Here is a 24,561-nt window from a genome sequence, read left to right as displayed (position 1 = left end):
AGCTTATTCTGAACACAAGCACACTAGAGCAGCAGGTTTCACATTCCAACAATCACTATTTCACTGTTCTAGATACCCACCAAATCCTATTGTGGCTCACATGAGAGCTGTAGTCTACCCCAGCTGCCATTGGATGAAAGGCAGGGCACACCCTGGACGGGTTGCCAGTCCATCACAGAGCCAACACAGAGACAAATGAGATGCACACTCCTAAGGTTAAACAATCACCAGTCAACTCAACATGAATGTTATTGTTTGTGACTATGGGAGGAAACCAAAGCACCAGGAGAGAAACGCACTGGGAGAACTCCATCCAGAATGGCCCCAGCTGCAGTTCGAACTAGGAACCTGTAATGTGACAGTGCTAACCACCACACCACCGCGCTCTTTTTCACTTGATTAAGTATTCTCAAAAGAATTTGGGTTTGACCCATAATCTGTTTGATATAGATATATCAGTTCATTTAACTGCAGCCACAAAACAATAGTTAAACCAACACATCTCTTCAGTTGTTTGAGCAAAAATTATTATTTTTACCTTGTGAAGATATATTGATTGTATTGACTTCTGTATCAGACTGTATTAGCTTTAGCAATTTGCACCAAATTAACTATTTGCCCCAAGTTGTGCTTAAATTGGAACGTCATAGATGTCAAAGACCCACCAGACGACAGACAAGCCATGATCTGTGTATTAGAGTGTATCTCTAATATCCAATTAAGCCTGCTGTTTAAGGAGGATGAGACATTCTGAAGAGCAAAAGACTGATGTAAAGTGATATTCACTGTATGATATGCATGTACTTTGATTCTATGGATTGCACATGATTACCATCTATCTCATTCACGCTTTTTCTGTGCATTCCCAACCATAAGTTAATTGCTCCATCACTAGCAACAATAAATCACATTGATGGCTCAGAGGGGACAGCAGTAACATTATCACATGAATATTTCAGCACTCAGTAAATAAGATGTGAACAGAACACATTTTAAATTCATCAGCATGAGAACTCTGAAGGACATTTTGCTCCAGAGCAATGTTGATTTTTACTACTGGTCAGAGAATTAAGAGAGGGATTGGCGACATACTGTATGGGACTTCTATTGATCGAAGAGGCATGGGGCACATTATAGAGCTACCAGGGTCTGATAGCCTCAGAGGTAAAAGGGTTTTTTCAGCAAGCTCTGCAGCTGACCTTGATACAGTTTGCTAAAACAGCTTTGATAATAAATTGTGTATTGATTGAGAATATGTGTGACACTGCAATGTTTCATACAAATACAAATTAGATACAGTGTAAGCCAACATAAGCACTTACCAGCAAAATATATTATATAAACCCAAACGCAAGCCTTTCTTTAAATCTGTCCATCTGGGAATAAAATTATGCTGTGATTTGGGACTTCGGTGGAGGATTGAACAGCAGACATATGATAATTCACATGAATGCACACATACAAACACACACAAGGCTGTCAGTCAGGTAATAAGAAGTAATCGTCTCACTGTCACTTCACTGATGGACTGACAAGATTGAATTTCCCTCTGTAGATCTTTTTCATTTTTTGTGTGTGCGTGTCCCTGTCTCCCTTTTCCTTCTTGACAGACAGACAGAAGGATGGACGGACAGTCTTTCTACAGTCTCTGTTTAAGTCTCTTTTGTCACTCTGACTGCCAATCAGTCTGACTGTCAGCACCCCCCTCTGCTGATACATTCCTCTAATGCTCAAATTACTGTTTAGACTGGAAGGCCGTGCTGCGATGAGGCATATCACAGTATTGGCAAATAATACCAGGGCATTCACTACCACCCGCCTGACCATTCCATAGACAAAAACCTTGGACTACATAGTAATTCAGATTTGTAGGGTGTAGACCCAGGAAATCTTGGAAAAACAGAGGATACAGCTCAGAAATGATATCCCTACCTTAAAATTGATGTCAAGAAGCTGTTTCTGCCTGTGAGTTCCACACATACAGCTTCTGCCTTTTGGCACGATACTGTATTGTAAAGCAACGATGCCTGATGTAGGCCTAAAAGTAAGCAGCAATGCTGTATAACTGTTAAAGCTTTGGATCTGAAAATATGAACACAGGATGGGACAAATTTGAAAAAAGAGGCACAGACAGCCTGATGCTTTTATTCAAATGAGTCAGCTAAAAAAGGGTCGTTAGTATTTTGGTGGAAAATGGGTTGCTAAGAACAGACACATAAGAAATATCTTTGCTCTCCATCTCAGCAACCCTCTCATATCACCAAACTGGCAGGCTGAGAATTTATTTATTATTGAAAATTGCAGATGGGCAAAACAATGCTCTTTCTGTCCATATATGCTGGGTAATGCAAATATACCATTAAAATAGAGTCCAGTTATTCTCTAATATCTTCTGAGGTTGTCATTTGAGTATTCATTACCATACACACTACTCATTTGCTGTACCATACTTGTCAACTGAGAGCAATTAAAGTATCAGAAAAAAATATTTTAAATGACATAATTCAACGTTGCCTTTCTGTATGCATTCATATTTCTAGATCAAAGCCTCTTGACCTTTTGCATGTCATCGCAGTCCACTGGTAAATCTGGCTCACAAGTGGCCCACCAAGCAGAAAATTTCAATAACTTTTAAGCTGTTAGAGTTGGTTCAAACAGCTTTCTGAAGTTCTCTGTATTTCCGTCAGCCAGCTCAAGTGGAATAGATTATATACGAATGTAGAAAATACACAGTATTGATGTTTGCAGGCTAGGCTTTGACCTCTTCGCTCCCACAGGGAAGCACCATGCAGGGAGTATGACTTGAGGTGGCAAAAGAGTGAACAGAATGGTGACAGCTTAAATGCATGTCATGATAAAAAGGTTGGGATGTATATATATATATTTCAGTGAGAGGAGTATACCACTGAGTGTATTGATGGACTGGCTCATAGGCTTCATTTGATCTCAGGCCAATAAAGATATATGCAAAATAAGTTAAATCCATCCATTTTCTATACCTGTTTAATCCAATTTAGGGTCACAAGCCAACTATTATAACAACCACACCACCTCTCCATGATACTCACTAAAATATTATTCTCTGTAAGCTTTGCACCAAAAATAATTCAAAGTGCTTGTGCAATAATGCCCGTTATGATCTTTGGTCTTGGTTGTCGGTTTCATGTTTTATTTCGTTGATCTACTTCCCTTTTGTGTCAGTGATAGCTTTGTGTTCCCTTTGTGTTTTTCCTCTTTTGTAGTTACCTGCCCTGCCCTCATTAGATTCACCTATCTTCAATTAGTCTGTTTATGCTATGCGTATTTTGTTGTGCTTCCATGTAAGTTAAACGTAAGACTTCTATTTTTTCTTTTTGTATAATGAACCAATCTGTCTGCCGTGTGTTCTGCACATAGCCCTCCTTCCTGAACTCAACACATCAAAAGCTGAAAACAATCTTAAAAAATGCAACATTAAAAGGCATGCAGAGGCTCCAAGTTTTCATGTTAAAAGTCTAATATCTTTATATTAAGTTTTGCCTCTAAATCAATGCTTTCTTGCTCTAAAATATTTTGATATTAATCTCTTTTCGCTTTCAGGATCTTCACATAGATATTCATCAGAGGTAGATTTCTCATGTGCATTTTTTTTCTAGCAGCGATACTCACAATCTATATCAATCACACCATGTCAAATCCAGATCAAGAGTGACATGGGAAGTCCTCAAGGCACTTTGCAATTCAGTTGTGACAGTTTGAAGCAATTCAAATGGTATCCCCTATTCACCATCTTTCTCAGAATATGTGTCAAATCTGCTGTCAAATGACGTGATATTTCTATATATTCCACTTGTGCACCATGAATATCATTACATTTAATAAATCTACCCAATGGTACCCCTTCAAAACGTGGAGCAACTGTTGCAAAACTTTAGCTTTATGGTTACATAATATGGACTCAGTAAAATCCATGACCTTTGGAGCTGTAAAACCCATACAAAGTCCCATTATTGAATATAAAACAACATGACAGTCCATTGGAAAATACGATCTGCTCTCCTCCTAGAAAAGCGGGCTTTTTCTGAGACATAGCAGCAGTTTATAACCTTGGATCCCAATATATCTCCCAGTACTGACATCTTGAAAAACAATCTGTCACACACAAACCAGAAACAAGATCACTGTAAACTCTCGAACAAACATTACTTTCCTCTGCTGTAATCTCACAAACTATTTGGCTTCTACTATCCAAAGCTAGATACATGTCACATTTGTACAGTAGATGTATGCCCCTGGCTGAAACTATTTGTTTCAAGCTGTCATTCTGGGACCTAATCCATTTTTTTTTTTTTTTTAAATTGTGTTGTGGAACAGGAGTCTATCAGTGACACAATACAGCTCGGCATAAATGGACAGACAACAGGTATTTGTGTGTAGATGTCAAGACAAAGGGAGAGCTAAAGAGAAGTCGAACGGCAGATGATTAAAGAAATCTTAAATCAGAGCGAACACATTGAAAACAACAAATAACCCAATTTTTCAGCGGCAGATCATTTTTTCCTAATATAAAAACAACAACAGAGAAATTGCAAACAACGGGATGAGAATGTTTACAAGGTTTTTGGGATATTCATTTGAAATTACAACACAAACTCCAGATGTAATATTGGAAAAAACAGTGTGGGGAACTTTTCTGGTAGTTATCGTAGTCATTTGAAATCTTCAGAATTTAATCCCCACTGGTTGACATTTCTAAAGTTGAAAAAATGAATGGAGCCCAAACTTGTGTTGAAATTGGCAATATCAACATGAAAACAAATGTGGTGAATATAGATTTTGTATTCATAGATAAATAGTTCACTATCTTAATTGCAGACCCCTTGGCTATGAACTCTTTTCCAGTCAACCTAAGGCTTGGCCAAAAACACTTTTTTCTAAATCAATATTATTAAAGACTAGTTCTAAAAATATTACTGAGTTGTTTGATGTTATGAGAAGAGAGGAGATATACTGGAAAATTTGTTTTTGTTCTAAGGAGGAATTACACTTATTTTGCCTCAGGGAGTAAGAGTCATCTGCTGAGATACATATACTCATTCACGCAAGAACACAGTGATAAACAAACACGGGACAGACACAGGAAGGGAGAGGTACAGCACTACTGCTTTCCTGTGAGGAATTAAGTGTTTTGCTACGGGGCCACTGTGTCAGTGGGTTGCACTCTGCATGAGCGATAAAACTTTGACAACCCTGCTGATTTACCCTGGTATCCTCCTGCAGCACCCCGATCGGTGCTCTCGCTCACAAATAGTTTGGGTTAGGAGTTAAAAATACATGCTTAGAGTCAGAAAAGTTTATATGATTAGTGATCAGACATTCTAATATCTGTGCAATGGCGTTGCAGTCACGCGGTTGCTCCTCTACACTAACCAACAAAACAGACAAATATTACCATTACCCAACATTCAAGTCTGATTTGTGACACTACCACTGTACACTCTGGGTATAGGAACAAACATACCTATTATGGATTTTCTGGGCTGGCTAGATTGACTGTGGATGCCTTTTTTTATTTGTTTGTTTTGTAATTTTCTGCAGCATACAGATGTGTATCATACGATAATCAATAGACGTGCGTCATTCCCAACATTTGTGCACTTACGATTGTTGCACATTTAATCAACAAAAAAAGTATGAAACTGCATTTTCAGTTTAGTTTGGCCTCCTTTACATCGGTCATAAAAAAAATCCTATGCTTTACTAAAAATAAGAAAAGGAATTGTGAAATTGTGTTTTACAGTACTTTAGATTATGATACATCTATAATTTTGACCTACTTTAGGAAAAGGAATTTGGGAGTTGAATTGGTTGTGCTGACATGGAGCCTAAGTTCTAATTATCAGGCGATGAACCAGATAGTGGTTTAAATGTTACTGTAATGAAATGTAAAAGTTTCCCACAACACATAGTTACAGTTTCTGTGCAAAGCACATTTTCTTTGAATTAAATAAATGCTGCTTTTTTTCCTTCCTTGTGATTCTAACCAATATTACAATCACACATTCAAAATGTTAATTGTTTTACAATTGTTGGGAAAAGTCACTATAATCTTAGGTTACAACAGGTCCAAAAAAGCTACACAAAATCCCAGAGGGCTACTTGACAGGAGTAGTAAGTAGGCACTGGGTTGTGGACCAGTGTTATTGTAATTGCCGATCTGGACCGAACATGGGTTCACTGTCTGATTCAAGCAGGCCCTCGGAAATTTACATTTTATTGAATGTGAAAATCAGGTTAAAACATTGATGTTTTGCGACCATGTGATTACAGCACAGCCCGACTCCAAGACTTTAACATGAGGAGGTACTTTTAGTCAATACTCGATAAAAAGAGTGGCTCTATTTCTTTGTGATGAGATGCTATAAAGAGGACCAAAAACATTTTTCCAGGATAGTGATTCTAATCACAACAAGAGTAATTTCCCTTGAAATGAATGTTTTATCCTGCATTTGGCAAGTAATGTCTGGGTGCTAGAGTCAGTAGTCAATGTCCCCAAAATCCTGAGAAAAGTAATCTTATGTGAAGGCATATAAAGTTCAAATGAGGCAAAAGACATATGACTGCCTTTTAGAGAAGCCCATTCTGCCCAGCAGCAGCATTAGCAAGGGTTTGTGGGTATCCAGACTGCTGGCAGAGAGCCAAGTCCATTTGTCCTTCAGACTAAAGCATTTTTTCTTTCTGTCTGTCTCATGCTCACAAGCAAACACAGCTTTGTTTTTGTTTCGCAAACCATCAAGTCATACAGCACACGCTAACATGTACCATCTGTCACTCATGATTGTCTGATTTGGGAGAAACAACAAACAGCAGGTAGTCTAATGGCAAAAACCCATGTAGAATGGAATTCTTAATATGAAACCTTGTTATCAGAGGAACTGAGAATCATCACAAGCACTTCAAATGTAGACTTATGCGTCTTTGTGTTTTTTATTGAATAGATACGGTCCATGAAAAAAAAAAATCTGCATTTTATCCACCATCTACACCTGCACTATTTTACTTGTGTGTGTGTGTGTGTTGGACGTTAGGATTGAAGTTGCTGAGAGAGTCTTCTCAATTCTGTTCATCCTGGGAACCATTGTTACATGCCGTGCTCTCATCTTTCCACTAAACTACAGACTGGCCCCCAATACATGCTAAGCTTTCTAGTGAACGCCTTTTTAAAATTATTTTTCAGTTACGTAGGCAAATGTTATCCAGACTCTTTATAAAGAAAGAAAGTAAAACAACTCAGAGTCACGGTGCCTTGACAAAAATCAGTGGTGCACATGGTAGTGGTACAAAAGTGCAAGGAAACCTGGCCAAAAGGCTGAGATTGGCTCCTTTTCTTTAGTTATGTGGGACACTTAGAAGAAAAGACTAACTAAAAGGTGTGAATGTGAGTGAAGGATTGATTTCAAAACAAGGTGGGTCGTGGCAATTTTTTTTTTTACTTACAGAATAACAACAGACAAAGAGAGCTAAAACAAAGATTTAAATTGTGAATTAATTATCCAGATTTGTTGTTTGTAGTGTAGCAGTGAACACCTGGTGATGAATATATATCAAACCATTTGCCATACCTGCTTTATCCTGCAGATAGGGTCCCAGTGAGTTGAAGCCTATCCAAACTGACACGGGGCCAGAGACAGGGCTAACTCTGGATAGTCCATCACAGGGATGATACAGAGAGACCATGCATGTGCATAGTCATCCCTACAGCCAATTTAAAATATCAAATTAAGCATGCATGCCTTCTGACTGTGATGCCAAAGCGGCAGAAACCCCCCGCAGGTACAGGAACAGCATACAGAGATAGGCCGCGACTGATCAGCAGGTTCAAACCAAGAATCTTCCTGATGTTTTTGGTTTGGGTACTTTGAGCTGTATTCCTTGTATTCTGTTTTCAGTCATCAGTGTTTGATTCCATTTTTTGTCTTTACCCCAAGAAGTCTTCAGTTGTATTGGTCTTGTCTACTGGTCTCTTTCACACCTGCCTCCTGATAATCACTGACTTACTGTCACTCTGCTCATCAACCCTCCCAGTCTTTATAGATCCTGGGTCACCTCAGTCATTTACCAGGTCATTGTCGTTTGTTAGCCTTCGGATCTACATCGTTTATTGTGTCAGTTTGTCAGTCAGCCAGTAAATCCATTCGTCCATCTGTCCCTCATCTGCACGTCTTTAGTTTTCTTCTTGCATTTTGTGTTTGTACTTGGTTATTAAATAGATTCAGTCATTCTCTATTGCCTGTCTTTGCTACCTCCTTCACTAGTAATGCATTTAGGTCCTCTTCCTCAAGATACAACTATGAATTCTGACAGAGGGTGACAGTTGTACTATAAAAAGAATGTATTCTAGACTTAACTATGATTGTTTTCTAACCCTTCCGAAGTAATGTTATTAAGTGCTTTTTGTAAAGTGTTGCAGAGTGTCATTGACTAAATGTAGAAAGACCCACGGTTGAAAGAGCAGCTGCTCCATCCCTCCCTCCTTCATCCTGATACAAACGTTGCGGCTTCTTAAACACGGGGCCAAACACTTGAGAATGACGTCTGCTATGATGTGGAAACGCTCATACAATCTGTATTTCTCTCTGCTGCCACTTGTAAGAGTGATAGTTTACAGGATGTCATTATGAGCCATACTGAGGGGTATGGACAAACAACTCCTATGATTGTTTCAGTCAGATGATTTGATGGAATGAAAACGTCAGCATGTGGGTATAAAGCGTCTGTAATGTCTGTCATGCATTATTCATTTGAATTAATACATTGCAGGCTGTAGGATGGACACAGTGGACGATGTGACGGTGTTCTGTGGAGAAAAAAATCTTGTATTTCCAGGCCATCTTTTACTGCAAGATTTGTGAAATGATCTACTCATGGTCTCTACTTGGAAGTCAAATGTGCATTACCTGTGTCTTACAGAATAAACCACTAATACTACTTTTTACCCCCTACGTTATACACGACAAGGCTTTTTCTTCTGAAAACCTCCTTAGATTTGCAAGTAAAACTGGAGAATTTCAAGTCGACATTTTTTGTGACTATCGACAGCCCATATCAGCAAAGGTGAAACTAAAAACTAAATTTGGTGTCTAATACAAAATACAACAGGTAAACTTTCACCTTTTGTCTTCATTGCTCAGCTCACAATACTGCCACTCTGAGTCATTATCTGTTCCTTCTGTTTCTCTACTTACAATATGTGCATTGTGTATATGAAATATACACAGAACAATTGAAAGGTTTTCACATGTATGGCATACATACACATGCACACATGAACACACACATATAGCTGCTGCAGTTGAGATATTTTATCCATTACACACACAAACCCAAACGATGGTGTTATAACTCAACATATGTCAAACAGAAATGTCAAATGTGCACTCTCGGTGTCTCACAAATCCCTTTTACCTCAGGTTGACGTATGCTACATGCACACAAAGTCTCTCACACACACACAATGATAACACTAGTCAAGTCCATCAAAAACTTAAGGGGAGCATCGGTAATTGAGTGTGTGAGCACAAGTACTGACATACAAAACTTTTAACTTATACAAACTATTAAACATTACACACACCAAGTATTACATTTATAAAATGAATTAGGAAACTGCATCATATTTACCTGTACATATGTAACTCAACACAGGCACTCCCTGAGGAAATTTTTTTAAACGCTATTAAATGTGAAACAATGGCTTCCTGTATAAGTAATACACGTCATACCTCACTGTCTGCTTGTGCTTGAATTTGTTTTGGTGGCCTGTGTTAAAAAACCTAATAAGACATACAGTGTCTACATATATTTGTCCTACCCTGAGTGCGCAATGTTTTTTCATTGTCTACGCGTGCAAAGCATATATGTGTATTGTTTCTGTGAGTGTGAATGTGTGTGTTTGACTGCATTGAAAAGCATATAATCCAGCGCCATGGGCGATATCAACAGAGAAAACCACAAGGCTAAAGTAGGCCAAGCTTCCCTTTAAAATACACACACACACTTTTATACAGCATGCACAAACACCACTTCACCAAACCACTGTGGAGGAGAAAAGCATTATTTGACAAACCATTAAAACTGATTCTTCATGCTTCCGAGAGACAGTGAGAGGAGGGGAAAAAAGGGGTGGATTAGAAAAACTAAACAAAAATGAGGAGAACCCATTCCTCCTCACATCGTACTCCATTACCTCCTCCCCACTGTCTCCTTCACCATCTCATTCTCCCCCCCTCTTATCTCTGTCAGGTTTGTTTAGAAGCCCATGCCATGTGTCCTCTGCATGCCTGCGTAAGTGAGCGGCAACTGAAAGATTCCTGACAAGGTGTGAACATTAAAAGCTTCTATAGTCACATCCAAGCACAAGCCTGAGGGAAGGACACCTTCGGACACTTCTCAATGCCTGCGCATACACATCCACTTTACATACACACATACAGGAATATACAATACATTTACACACAAACACACACACATACATGCACACAGGTGGATGAAAACAGCATGTAAAATGACCATTTCATTTACGAGTCACACAGCTGCAAGAACAAGCTAAATCGAGACCATTTAATTTAAGAGACATACTTGTTAATACTTTTATTACATTTAGCTGAATGTTAATGAAAATTCAGGCATCTTTGAAACCATGGCCAAATTATCTAATCTTTTGGTTTTAGATTATTAGAAGGCATATAAAACTTTTGAACTTTTTAAGAATTTCTTTAATGTTGAAAAGAAAATTATGATTAATAACCACAGGGAAACTACCCATATTTAAGTAAAACTGCTTACATTGGATATGATTAAAGGTAAACACTGAAACTACTCACCTTGCGTTGGTATTTTGCTAACAATCCCACCTTCACCCATGGCAGCCTGTCAGCTAAGATAATTTCTACTATTCATCATATCAAGCTGTGCACACTGATTTGTTTACAGGTTAAGTTTGACTTTCTGAGAGCCTAGGAACACATTATAATCTAATGACTATGCCTTTGGTAGCAAAAGACAATATTCCAGGCTTGCACTGGAGAAAGTTAATATTTGAATAACAAATATGCCAGAGTTCTTTTTTCTTTATTGTGTGAAAACAGAATAATTTCAAGAGGAGCTTATGAAAACATAAATCTTTGACAGACTATTGGAAAGCCTTTGAGATAGGAGATCTGCTGTGGCCCATGTCTTTCTTTCTCCACATAAAGATACAATTCAATTCAATTTGATACAGTTCAGTTCAATTCAATTCAGTTCAGATCATTACTGTATTTCAAGATCATTAAAAAGATATCCTCAAGATATACAGATATCTATTTTTAGTAAGGAATTTTTTAGGAAGTCAGTTATTTGAAATAATTACAGAAATGTGTAAATGGCTCAATAAATAAGTTAGTATGAAATGAAATGCTGCTTAAGAAAAGTAGAAATTTAATTTATGAAATAATAAATGTATAGAATGTGACATATTCCTTTAATTTTAAAATGCATGCATTTAACCTTGTTTGAATACCCATACTTATTTACTTTATCTTGTAATTTTCACATAATTGATTTAATCATTTATCATTCTTTCATTTGTATATTTATGCCTGAATTTATTTCTCCATTGGTTTTCCCTCCCCGTTTATTTCCCTACCTGTACTTTTTGTGTGCTTTTTTTTACATTCCTGACCACATTTTAACTAGACTTTATGTGTTTCTGCTTCGTTTTGCAAATCAGGGGGTCTTTCAGAATGTCTCATGGAACACCTATTTCACAATTCACAACATATCCATAGGAACTGGGGGGAAGGCTAAGGGCATTAGCCATTAGCTCAACTTCCAGTCTGAAAAGTGGTCTAACTTTAGTACCCTGAAACCCGTGGCACACTCCAAAAAACATCCCCTCTAATCTGCATGATGAATACATGCATAGTTCATACGCAACTGTAAACATTTAGAAACGTAAAATGTAGAAATTTTAAAAAAAACTTCAAATGTAGAAATGTGAAAAGGACACATGGAAAGAAATGTACTAGGGGAAGTGAATGGGAGGAAAATGTAAATGGATAATAAAAGAGAATCATCTATAAAATGAACGACAAATGTGTTTATTTATCGCAAAGTAAGATAAAAGTATCTTAAGAGAGAATAAGAGGGAATAAATAGAGCGAAAACAACCATTTTCATAAATAAATCAAATAAAAAATGTAATGGCAAAGTAAATAGAAGGGGTATTATCACAAGGTTAAACAAATGCAGTTCAAATTTTGAGCAGAAAATTGAATTTATTTGATATCTTATACATTTATCATTTCATACATTTATTTTTACTTAATCTAAGCAGCATTTTGTTTAATATGATCTCGTATATATTTCACATTATAGCAGTTTCAGTTCTTCATATTCAGTAATTAAACATGCAGTAACGGTGGATTACAAATGGCTCAATAAGAAGACAGTATCGGATAATATCAAATTTATAAAGGCAGAGCAAAACGACAACAGAACTATTCTAAAAGCTTTTATACAACAAGACAATCTCTGCCTCTGTCTCTGCAAACTGAAACCTGTTGATGCTGTAAGACCTGCCAGTTCCCAAACAAAAGGGTAATGCCAGCTGTGAAGTTAAAGCTAATGAGTTCACCCTGCCTTTGTGAAGATGTTGTTTGTTCTCTGTAAAATCAAAAGGAAAAAAGCTAATGAAAGAGTGATGTTTCAGTGGACAGACCAGTTAATGTGGTAATTAAAAGATATAGTATGAATTTTGTCACCCTATTCAACTTGCTGATAAAGACCATTTCATCAGGTTTGATGAACGCATCCGCAGTGTAAAGATTTCTCACTCAAAGCTATCCACAATCTTAATACATGTGACCAAACAAGCATGCTAAGAAAAACATGTCAGTGATTAGGTCAGCCTGCATGTATCCAAGATGTTGATCAAAGTGGCCAGGCAGGTGGCTAATTAGCAAATTACTGTGTACAATCACATAAAGACTGTCAAATGCAAAAACAAGCACTCTGCCGTGGATAATTACCCAAGGGTTGCTGGTTATGATATGTAATGTTGGACCGATTCCTGATATTTTTCCCCCCATTTATAATGTGAACTCAAAAATGCAGAAAAGGAGAGTGAAGGTTTAACTATAGGAGATGTTTTTCCACTAAAAACTTTCCTCTGTAATTGGTAAATGGACCACATTTATATAGCACTTTTCTAGTCTTGTTGAACACTCAAAGCACCTTTACACTAAAAGCCTGTGATGGCTACAGCCACACAAATATGGTAACGTACATCAAACCTCACTCAAACTGCAATACAGAACTACATAGAACATTACACTTATATGTTCTTAAGTATTCTTAAGAGCAATGCACAGTTGGTTTTGGCTTGTAATTAGTTTATTTAGACGGACATGACACTATATACTAAAATAAGGGCGCACATTTTAGTTTACACTGTACTATCATGTTTGAATTGGTTGCCTCAGCTGAAGCTGCTCCAGGCCCTTGGCATGAATTGTCTGTGTTTGCTTTAGTTACACACTCACATGTCAATGAACACACTCACATGTGACTGTAAGTATATGATAAAAAATGCAGTTCTATGTTTTGTTCAGTGCTCTTGGGTAGACAGTCATCTACCCACTGAACTTATGATTGACAAGAAACTACTTTTCATCATGAGCTACAGGCATTTGTTCTACTGACAAATCTAACCACAACTACTAATGCACAACTAATGCATCTTACAGAGACAGGTTACTGTGACCCTTTCATGGTGTGTGCTGAAAAATAAGAAAACCGTAGACTAATGTTTCTTATGTTTTCTGATTTTATTGACTATATCAACAATGTTAGCTAGAGGCCCCATTTCTCAAGCCTTCTAGACTAAATTCCTTTTGATCTGGCCACACCATGTCTTGCCCTGCTAGCATCTCTCTGTCCTCATGCCTGCCCTCAGCAGCTTCAGGAAAATAGAATAAAACTATTTCATTAGTAATTGATAGCAAGGAGAAAAAAAAAACTGATAGCCTCAGGAATGTTCTGAGTTTTGGCTCGGTATTTAGAGGAGAGCTCTTAATCCTTAATTAGAAAACTGTTTACAGTGTTACGTAATTATTGCATTTATACTTGTTGGGGGAAAGAAAATCTATGCTGCCATTTATAGCTACTGCAGAAGAAAGCTCAAATAATGTGTCTGCATGCAGTCTTGCAGACCATCATTATTGACTGAATCGGCCCATTCCTGCATGGCCTCTTTGAATGTACAGTTGGCTGTGTGCATTTGAATTAAGCAATTTATCGCATTGTCGATAAGAACCTGGGAGCTCAATGTAAATAAAGACAGTAGCAATAAACAAACCAAAAGAAAAAAAAAGGGGGCAAAATTAACAATGAAATAAAACATGCCAACTCTTGCTGAACTCACTCTCTGGGTATAAAACATGACTGACAGGAAAGAGATTCCTTCCTCATCCCTATTTGATTGATTTCTGTTCTGTTGCAGCTGTAATCCTTCACTCAGCTTTCCAACCAAGACAGAGATGCTGGACAGGCTAGACTCCTGTCACAAGAGGTTTAACGTGAAGACTTGGAGTCCCAAGATATTACCATTTCTGTAGGCTTTTTTTGTTTGTTTGATTCATCCTTAGTCTCTGTATTAGTGTTTAGTTTTGACTGGCAGAACAAAAAGTAGAATCTTGGCTATTGACTGAGTCTAATAATGGTCTAAATATTAAACTTACTGCACACAGACATTGAAACTATACTTTTATGTACACTGAGAGAAGACATTTAAGTCAAGTTAATCTTTCTTGCGGATTCTGCAGTTTTGAGAAAAAAAACATTTGACTGTTCTTAGACTTTGCATTATTTAATGAGCACGAAGGATTAGGTGTATTTTGAAGAAAACAACATTAAACTATTTTGTGAGGCAAAGAACTACCCAGAAACAAGATATTATTCACCCCGTTTTCCGTGCATCATAGATTCATCGTACTCATATGGCTTGAAACACGGTGGGATGGGATCATTAAAACGAAAACACAAGTTAGTGTGAGTAATGGATAGAGGTGGCTGGAGGTACAGATGGTGACTTGAAAGCCTGCCAGGAGTTTTTTGTGCTAAAACAAAGAGGGAGCAGAGCTGCGGGCAGCAATCTCAGCACCTCAAAGTTATATTTATGTTATCGGGAAGTGAAAGGCCTTCTTATTGCTGCTTTAAAGTATTTAAAGTAACCTGGGGCTCAAGTGGCAAAAGACCAATCACAAAAACGACCGGCGAAATGATTGTATGTCTCAGGCTGTGGCAAAGGCTGCGATGAGAAATTAGCTCTGCTCAGAGCATGACAACGATTCAACATTAGTCAGTGTTGGCGTGATTCAGCTGTTCAGACCTTAAAAATTAATCAGACAGATCCCACGCATAGTGTCTAACATGAAACAATGACAGATAGCAGAACTAAGGAAAAAAGCAGGGGCATGACTTGACGCAAGCATCAATCCATCTATCTTGCTATGCTCCCTGCACCTCTTCCATCTCCTCAGCTTCACTCCTTCTCATTTCCTCTTAGTTTGCCTCACCCCTCCAATTGTCCCGCTTGCCTATTTCTCCTCATAATTTTCTTCTATATTCTTGTCAGCTACCATCATCAGTACAACCCTGACACATTCTCGTGTCATCTCCCGGTTCTCTGACACTGCATCCTTTTTTTTTTTTGTCTGAATACATAAGTACAAGGACACGTTGAGGCAGGAGGGTAAAGATATAGAGAAAGAAAGCAGGAAGCACAGAAGTAGAGAAATGAACTGACCATAACCCCCAACAAGGGACAGAAAATGGAATATTCAAACAGATCTCTTTACATGAGTGACAGCAGAAAAGTCAGAGATAGTGTCTCTGCATTAAATTATGTTCATTTGGCAGCTGTGACCAAGCTCGTCAGACACAAACTCATAAGGTTTTAACTGACAGCACTAAATTTCATCATGCTGAAGTTGGACTCTAATGCACAATATGCCAGATGTGATCATGTGCCGTACGACTAATCAGCATTTTAAACTTAAGGCTAAACTTGTATTTCTGCATGAAGGGATTACGTAGAAAGGTAGGCTTAAATGTTGCTGTTTAGTTCATAAACCATAGTTTTAGGGGATCTCTTAAAATGCCTTGACAGAGATTCCTGACAATGTAGTCGACAAACAATTTAGGATAAGTCTTTTTTTTTTTTTGCAAAAACACAGCAAAAATCTCTGCTTACAAGTCCCACTGTTTGAAAATAAACCTCAGGTTATTCATTCTGTTACTGTTAAAATGTGATTCTTCTAGAGGAAGGTAATGTAACAGCTATGAAATTATGTTATTTTTTTAATTAAATTTCTTTTTGTTATCTGATATTCCTCCAGGGTACAACATTTAGCTCAGTTGCAACAGATGCAAATGTTTCTTTTGAGTGAAATTTGCCAGAATATGGAATAATCATTTCTAACAAACGTTATTTAAAAATGTTTTTAAGTCAAGAGTTAGAAATTAGCTTCCTATTTCTATATTCAACGTCATCCATTGTAATTATCAATTTCCATTTGAGACGTTTCACAGTGAAATCACCGGCATCGCTCTTTTTTAACTTTTCAACTTATATTGCAATCCGAGTTCATTCAGACAACTCGGATTTGATATTTGTGTTGCAGAACACAACTGCAACAGATGGGTGTCGGGGTGCTGAGGGTAGCACTCGCAGCAGTAGCAGCATGGGCACGTCGTGAGGAGTGGGAAATTTTGCAACTGAAGTAGGCTGCCAAATTGAAATAGTGCATTGTGGCTGTGCAACTCCAGTTGACTGAACTCGCTCACAGGTGCCAGTTCATTGATGTTAGATGCATCTTCATTCATTACCTTCAGAGTACACGCAGACAACCTGCCAAGTCTACTGACAAGTAGCATAATGCCGCCTTTCTGCTGTCTTTGTCCATTACTTTACCCTCACCTAGCAGGTAGTTGCAGTTTGTTGAGAGTCTCGTGCTTCATCTGGCAGTCAAATAAGATATTCCACAAATTTCTTGTGTTTACCTGAAATGAATATAGCTGCTATTTTTTCCAGCCTCCCCATCACATATGAAAAGCAAACCAAAATTAAGAGAAGTCACAGTAACTTGTTAACTTTTATAACCTGTTGTTGTTGAGTCTCTGATGAGTTGCTGTATATTCTACCAACACAAGGTGCAACTGTATAAATCTAAATATATTTTTTGGTTAAGTGCAACCTTACTTTTTCATGGATGAATATCTATTCTTCAACCTCCTAAAATCCTAATCCTAATTATAAACTGCAGTTTTATCACAAGATGCTGTAAAATATGCATAAAAAAAGCCCACATTTCAGAAATGTACACAAACACGCACAAAACTACTAAAGAAAAAGCATGTTTTTCAGTAACTTCTTGATTTTGTACTAGTTTTTTTCCATCACTTTACAGCATATGCTCAACCAATTCAACCTGCACTCACACAAAATATATATATTTCTTTGTTCTTTTATAACATTGTTTCGTTCTAAAATTTTCAGTGTTTCTCTGTGCTTACACTCCCCATTATAAATTTACCGTTTGCGCTTTTTCATCTGCATCATCCACTCTGTTGCATCATCTCTTCCCTTTCCTTCAAATCTTTCCTCCATTTACCTCACCCCCTCTCCCCTCTAGAAATCTAAATCAGATTGAGACATAAACATTCTGTGATAAACTCCAGAGTCAGTCTCATGAAAGGAAGTGTGTGCTAAAAGAAGGTAAAGTAGGCAGAAAGAGACCATCATCAGACAGGCAAAATCTTTGGTTTAAAAATCACAAAAGAGCTTGAGAGAAAATGGTGATTATAGGTGGCTCTTTGTGTGACACATCCTTCTGACGCTGATCTGTCAGCTGTCAATCCATAGTCATAAATCATCCTCAGGTTCCACAGCAACCTTGCAAAATATAAAAAAATATATATAAAAGAAAGCATTAAGAATTCAAAGTCCAGACAGGCGTGATGCTTTACTATTGACAACCACAGGGTTGAAATTATTCAAAGAATGCTGACTCATTGGCTGATATAACGTCAGTTTTTGGAAGACTTAACTTTTTTTTTTTATTCCGCCTATTCAAAGAGCGATAAACTCAAGGATATCTTTTCATGTGTCTGTCATCACTGAAGTAGGTGCACTTGTGAGGATAGTTGGTTCACTTCACAGGAATCGAGATAAAGTTTACTTAAAGGAGAATGAACTGAGCCAAGAGGTTTCGTAGATGCAAGCAGAATCCTGATGATCACCTTGGTATTTGCAGCCTATTTCTGTTTTTATGGACATTTGCACAATTAATCAGGCAGTGGATGAAAAAAAGCAATGCACGGTGAATGTAATTTTCTATATGTGCAAGTTCTTTATGGATGCACTTTGTGTACCTTTTTTTGACAATTTAGAAGAGATAGGGAGAGAAAAAAATGTAAATCTCTAACATATGTGAACACATGCAGTGTAACCACACATATGCTGGTAGCAGACACAGAACTGAATGTTCCAATTATTTACAAATGGCAGCCCACATAAGCATATTTGACATTTTAAAAACTCCCACGATGTTGTCCTCCACACTCCACAAACATTTAGAATCATGGCTTATTTTAGGAAATAAACTTTCATTGAAATAAAACTTCTTGTGTTTGTTCTTTTTGTTCTGAAAGTTGTAGCACTTTCATTTCAAATGGACAAAAACAGGCTTGTAGGGGAAATAAGAACTCCTCGTATCCCTCTTGTATGCAGGTTTAGTTTAGCAACAGGACTTCAATAGAAGATGAAGTTGAGATGACTGGTGACACACCTTTTTCACAAGAGACATTTTGACTCATCACTGCTGCTTATGCACAGCCGAAGCTGATATCAGTGATCATAGCTTAGATCCCCTCAATGTCTCAGTAAGTATGCCAGCAATCCCACATGCACAGCATGTCACAACCTTTGTCATTACAAATGTGCATCCAGCTATCAAATCTCGAAATATTTTCTGTTGCAAAGGTCTATAATCCATTCTGAAATTATAAAAACATTTCTGTCTTTCTTACGGTACCTCTGCTTTAGTGAGCCCTAAACTATCATTTGAACCTGTAATGGTTCAGCAGCGGTGTTTTTGACCGCTTTAAACGGGTCAAAATGTCTGCTGTGGAAATCAAGATTAAGCTTTTTCACTTAAAACTGCACCTCACATTCTGTGGGGTCAAAACTGATCAAAAACAGAATAGTTTACATTTCTCACCAGTTTACTTTGCATTGCTAAGTTCATGTCAGACGTGCTTCAAATATCAAGTCAACTCCCACAAGTCACATACAGCACAAACAGAAAAAGTAGACATAATGGCGTAGCAAGTTAGCACCCCAAACATGGCACATTAATATTGATGAGAAACAGCCTACTAGATATTAACAGGACAGAGGGGGATTTTTGATTCTGACAAGCCAGCAAACACAACTGCAATGTCATCTCAATAATACACCTTTAAAGCTAATGGGAAATTTGTAACCTCATTTTGTTTTCTCTTTTAAGAAAAAATAAAGGATCTTTGGTGTCATAAAAACATACACCAAACCAGAGTCTCCATTATTTGAGAAAGCTAGAACCCTGTACCTCTCTACATTGAAAACAAACTACAGCTATTAAGTCATTTGTTTTGACTCGGGTATGTTGCAGTTATAGTTAGTTTGAGGAGCAAATATTATGTAATGGCACAGCTCCCCTTTTTTTTCATCCGTAGGTTCGTTGTTCTTTAACTCACTCATCATCCTCATTTGCTGAACTCTCTCAGTTGGTTCAGTTATTTTAATAAGTTTTTGCTCTCAGAGTGGAAAACACAGTCATCCATCCCAATAGACTATTTACACCATGGTCGTGTGTGCGTGTGCATGTGTGCATAAAAATTACTCAAATAAACGTTATCTATCAGGGAAAAAGCTGGTTATAAAGAATCGCGATAGGAGGCGGAGTATAATGAAAGAATGGAGGGAACAGTTGAGCAAATTAAACCGAAATGTTATGAAAAAGTGAAGGAGGCATTGACAAATGATTAAATGAAAGCATGAGTAAGACTGAAAATAAAGTGGCATTTTGTTCTGTGAAGCTCAGACGTAGTCACAGAAAGTCACGGGAGAGGTTAACAAGAGAGTCGTGGCAAGAGAGGAAGTGTAGGCAAACAGGAGAGATGGATGGAAGGAAACAAGCAGTGCAGTGCTTCATTACAGGTCTTTGACTGAAGAAATTGATTACAAAAGAAATTAATAACAGAAGAATTTTTCTTATGTCTCCATAATTAGATGCAGGCAGGGGGAAAAAAAAAAAACAGCTTGCAAATTTTCATATTTAAAAGGGGAAATATATGTTATTTTTCTTTTCGTTTGCTTTGTTCTTTTACCTTTAAAGGTACTTAAGCTGTTTTGGTGAGTTTTTTTTGTTTGTATGATTTTTGTATGAATAAATAAATGACTGAAGCATGAAAATACGTATGTTGCTGAGCTGGAAAATTGGAAGGCTGAAAAGGAGAAAGCAACATTTGGTTCTTCCCTCTCATTTCTAAGCCCTTTCGTCTTAGTCTTTTGATGAATCTTGAGGAAAAAACTAATCCCCCTTGAGGCATTTCAGTAGTTTTGAAATGCCTCTAGGACACAAAGCCAGAGTTTCTACCTTGATGTGTCTGAAACAAACAATTTTATCAGTATTTTGAGGAAGTGTAAATTCTGTAAAACTGTTCAGCAAATACCCTACAGGTTTAGAAAAATAAATAAATAAACAGCAGGAGATTTTTCCGGATAAATGCCAGCTAAGATGTTCTAAAATGATAACCAGCCAGTTAGTCAGCCAGTCAACCAATGTGGGAAGGAGTGCCAGGGGCATGGCGTGCGAATGCCTGAAAACATTATATCTTATGATGTATGATGTTTTGAAATGTAAAATACAAATCAACCATTATGCCTGCGGGATTGAGCTAAATAAGAAAGGTCTAGAACTGTTTTTACTGTAGATGTGACTGTTGCCTTGTAAACTCTGAATGTAGCGGTTTACACGGATCTGAGGTAATATTTCAGCATTGGTTCCTCGTGGAAATACTGATGTGTCATACGATAATACATTCATCCCTGTAGGAAAGTCACTGTGTTTGTTTAGTTCACTACAGGTAAGTTTCACTGCGGGCCTGTTATGCAACAGCCACATTAAAATGACACTTTAATGAGGTTGACGACAAAGAGCACGATGACCTTGTTTGTAGCAGAGTCAATTGCTTTCCTTCGTTCCTAATTATTCTTTCTGTATGAAAGATGTTTTTGTATATTTTCTCTTCAAACATTAAGTTCTAATTTAGTTTTATTGTTGTTGTTTGTTTTTTAAATTATTGTAGACGAGTGATAATTTATCTAAATTATTTTTGACTGAAATGTCACTTTTCTTGCTATGAACTTCCAAGTCTTGTACTGATCACGATTTGTAAGAAAACATAAACTCAATCTCCGTGGCTAAATCTTAAGGGTTTAAAGGATGACTTGATACATTTTGAACAGCTGTGAGATTAAAAATGAATAAAGTGAAAGTCCATTAAAGGCAGCACTGTCAAAAAATGTTACACCTAGCAAAATGAAAGCGGGTGCTGAAACATTTAGATGTCATTAAAATGGAGGTTAAATTCATTAAAGAAATATATGTTTCATAATTGTAGTAAAACAATGAAGTACAGTAATTATATCTGGTTTAAAATAAAAGAATCACATTAAAAGTTTTGACCTTTTGTTTTAAATTAAAACAGGGATTAATACACAGTCTACATATGAATTTAAATATATCTTTAAAATCACCATAAACATGAATGCCAAAGTATGAGAAGAAGAATTTTTCTTTTTTTCTTGCAACCCAGATCTCAATCTTTCTTTCTGTTGCTGGGCAACACATTAGCTGTCAGACATTTGTGTAAGCAATTAAAAGCACAGCTGTAAAAGACAAAAAAACAACCTAAAAGAGTCCTTCAACTTATTGGGGCTGACTATGTAATACCTGTCCTATGGGTGTTACGTGTGTGTGTGTGTGTGTGTGTGTGTGTGTGTGTGTGTGTGTGTGTGTGTGTGTGTGTGTGTGTGTGTGTGTTCATTTCTCTCTCTGAGATCAAATACTGTAGCTTCTTGTGGTCAGCAACAGAAGATACTATTTATTGCAGGACCTCATTTATCATGTTTCAGTGTTTCAGTCTTATTGCAGCATTGAACATGTGAACAATTCTCGAGATCAACAACTAAAGCACCAGGTTTTGCCGACCTCCGATGCTTAAATATCTAACCCACTAAAAGGACGCAGTGTGACGTTCACTCTGCATGTTTACATTTGATGACATAAGCTTTGGTGTCCTGCTGTAACGTTCGGTAGATCACATTTTTCATTGACTATTCAAAATCTGATATCAAATTTGCTGAAATGAACTTGCCTGAGCCACCTCCACCACACTTTTACTTATGTGCACATTTCAAAACCTGTGGTAATAAGATGGAATCATCCCCTCACAGTTGTGTCGCACTGAACATGTTCAAGTTTGCATTCATATCAGTCCACACTCATGAAATATGCTGCAGGCATTAAAGCCAGAACACAAAGAAATGCTTTAACATATATGTTGTTGAAAGTAGGATTATTCAATTCTTCAACACAGCGGCACAGAAGAACATTTCAGTCCCTGCAGTTTTCAGGTTAAAGCTGAGGTGAAGCTGTGTTGTTATAGTTTCGATGAGAAAAGTTGGATTGTCACCTCCTCTGCACAGAGATAATTGCTTGACTGTTACTATGAATAATAACAGAGTAACACATGGGTAAAGAATAGTTGCATGTACATGGCTGTGAAGGAAAGAGCATAAAAGATTTTTAGTGGCAATTGCATGGGTGGATCCAGGGGGCTGGACCACAGGGGCACAGGCCCTTGCCACAATCTGATTGGCCACTGAAGTGGTTTACTGAAGTGACTCTTTACAGATGAGTAAAAGTTATAAACTGTGAGAAGGGGATGTTTCTGATGAGACATGTACGCATAACTTCCAAGTGGATTGGAAGGGAGCATGAAGGAGCATTCCATTTTACCTGAGAAGTTGGAATTTCAGAGTTCCCAGTCGGACAAACGAATATCCTACGTAAAGTGCTTAAACAAAGAACAAATTGAAAATCTTACTCAAAGGTAAGTCTTTGCTCATATCTTCAGTTCTTCAGAAGTTTTGTGTGTCTGCCCAAAACCAACCCTACCCTACGTCTGGTATGTAAAACAGGAAATATGGTTACATAGTTCAATAAATCAACAGCTGAAGTAATCATTGGATAAACTGACTAATCCCATTATTACACCAGTTACCCATCAGAGAGTTACTTTTCTATGCCAGGCTTCAGTTTGAGCAGCACATATCAAATGGATGGTATGGATCCTGACTTTCTCGATATATTATAGCTCACCTGTTTCAGTCATATTTCACTTACTGGAGGCTTCATAGAATAAGTTATTTAGGAAAAATCAATCATTTTTTTCAGATAGTTTCCTTCACTGTAAACTCAGATCATAATTCAAGCTATCTAAAAGTCTGTAAACTTCAGATCATTCATGGTTTTCTGGTCACTATGTACCTCCTTTCCATCACTCCTATTTTGTTGTTGTTGCAAATGCAAGGTGCTCAGAGCATGTGCCCACCAGCTGTCACATGTCTTCTGCTGGAATTTCAACCTCTCCCTGGCCCAAGCAGTCATCCCCACCAGCCTGAAATCCGCCACAATAATCCCGGTACCAAAAGAGTCACCCACAACTGGCCTAAATGATTACAGCCCTGTTACCCTCACACCCATAATCATGAAGTGCTTCGAGAGGCTGGTTCTCAAGCACATCAAGGACTGTCTCCTGCCCACACTTGACCCCCAACAGTTCACTTACCGAGCAAACAGATCCACAGAGGATCCATCGCCATAGCTCTGCACGCTGTGCTGAGACATCTGGAGCAACAACAGAGCTATGCCAGGATGCTCTTTGTGGATTATAGCTTGGCATTCAACACCATCGTCCCGGACATTTTCATTACTAAACTGGGCACCCTGGGTCTCCCCCCTCTCACCTGCACCTGGATCAAAGATTTTCTGACCAACCGGCCCCAGACTGCGAGACTCGGCCCCCACCTCTCCTCCACCAGCACACTGAGCACCGGGTAACCACAGGGCTACATGCTGAGCCCCCTCGTGTACTGTCTCTATGCCCATGACTGCAGTCCAGGCCACAAAAGCAACGTCATCGTCAAAAATGCTGATGACACCACTGTGGTTGGACTGATTTCGAGGGGAGACGAGTCAGCCTATAGAGAGGAGGTGCAGAGGCTCTCAACCCGGTGTTCAGACAACAACCTGACACTGAACACTGCAAAAACAAAGGAGATCATCATGGACTTCAGGAGGAACAGAACCGTGCCGCTTCCCCTCTACATCAAGTGTGTGGAGAGAGTCCACACGTTCAGGTTCCTGGGAG

At 37.9% G+C, this 24,561-nt stretch overlaps 1 protein-coding gene across 1 annotated transcript in view; it reads right to left on the bottom strand.

Annotated features, from left to right (window-relative positions):
• LOC140302486 (CUB and sushi domain-containing protein 1-like) overlaps positions 1-24,038 on the bottom strand; it is a 275,604-nt gene extending 251,566 nt beyond the window's left edge. The window contains exon 1 of the mRNA XM_072381305.1: positions 23,980-24,038. Coding sequence (XP_072237406.1) covers positions 23,980-24,038 — 59 coding nt within the window. The remainder of the gene's footprint in view (positions 1-23,979) is intronic.
• Between the last annotated feature and the right edge of the window lie 523 nt (positions 24,039-24,561).

The sequence above is a fragment of the Leuresthes tenuis genome, unplaced genomic scaffold (genome assembly GCF_036924035.1).
Source record: "Leuresthes tenuis unplaced genomic scaffold, fLeuTen1.0.hap1 SCAF_2, whole genome shotgun sequence".
NCBI lineage: Eukaryota > Metazoa > Chordata > Actinopteri > Atheriniformes > Atherinopsidae > Leuresthes > Leuresthes tenuis.
This window is presented reverse-complemented; position numbering and strand designations above follow the sequence as displayed.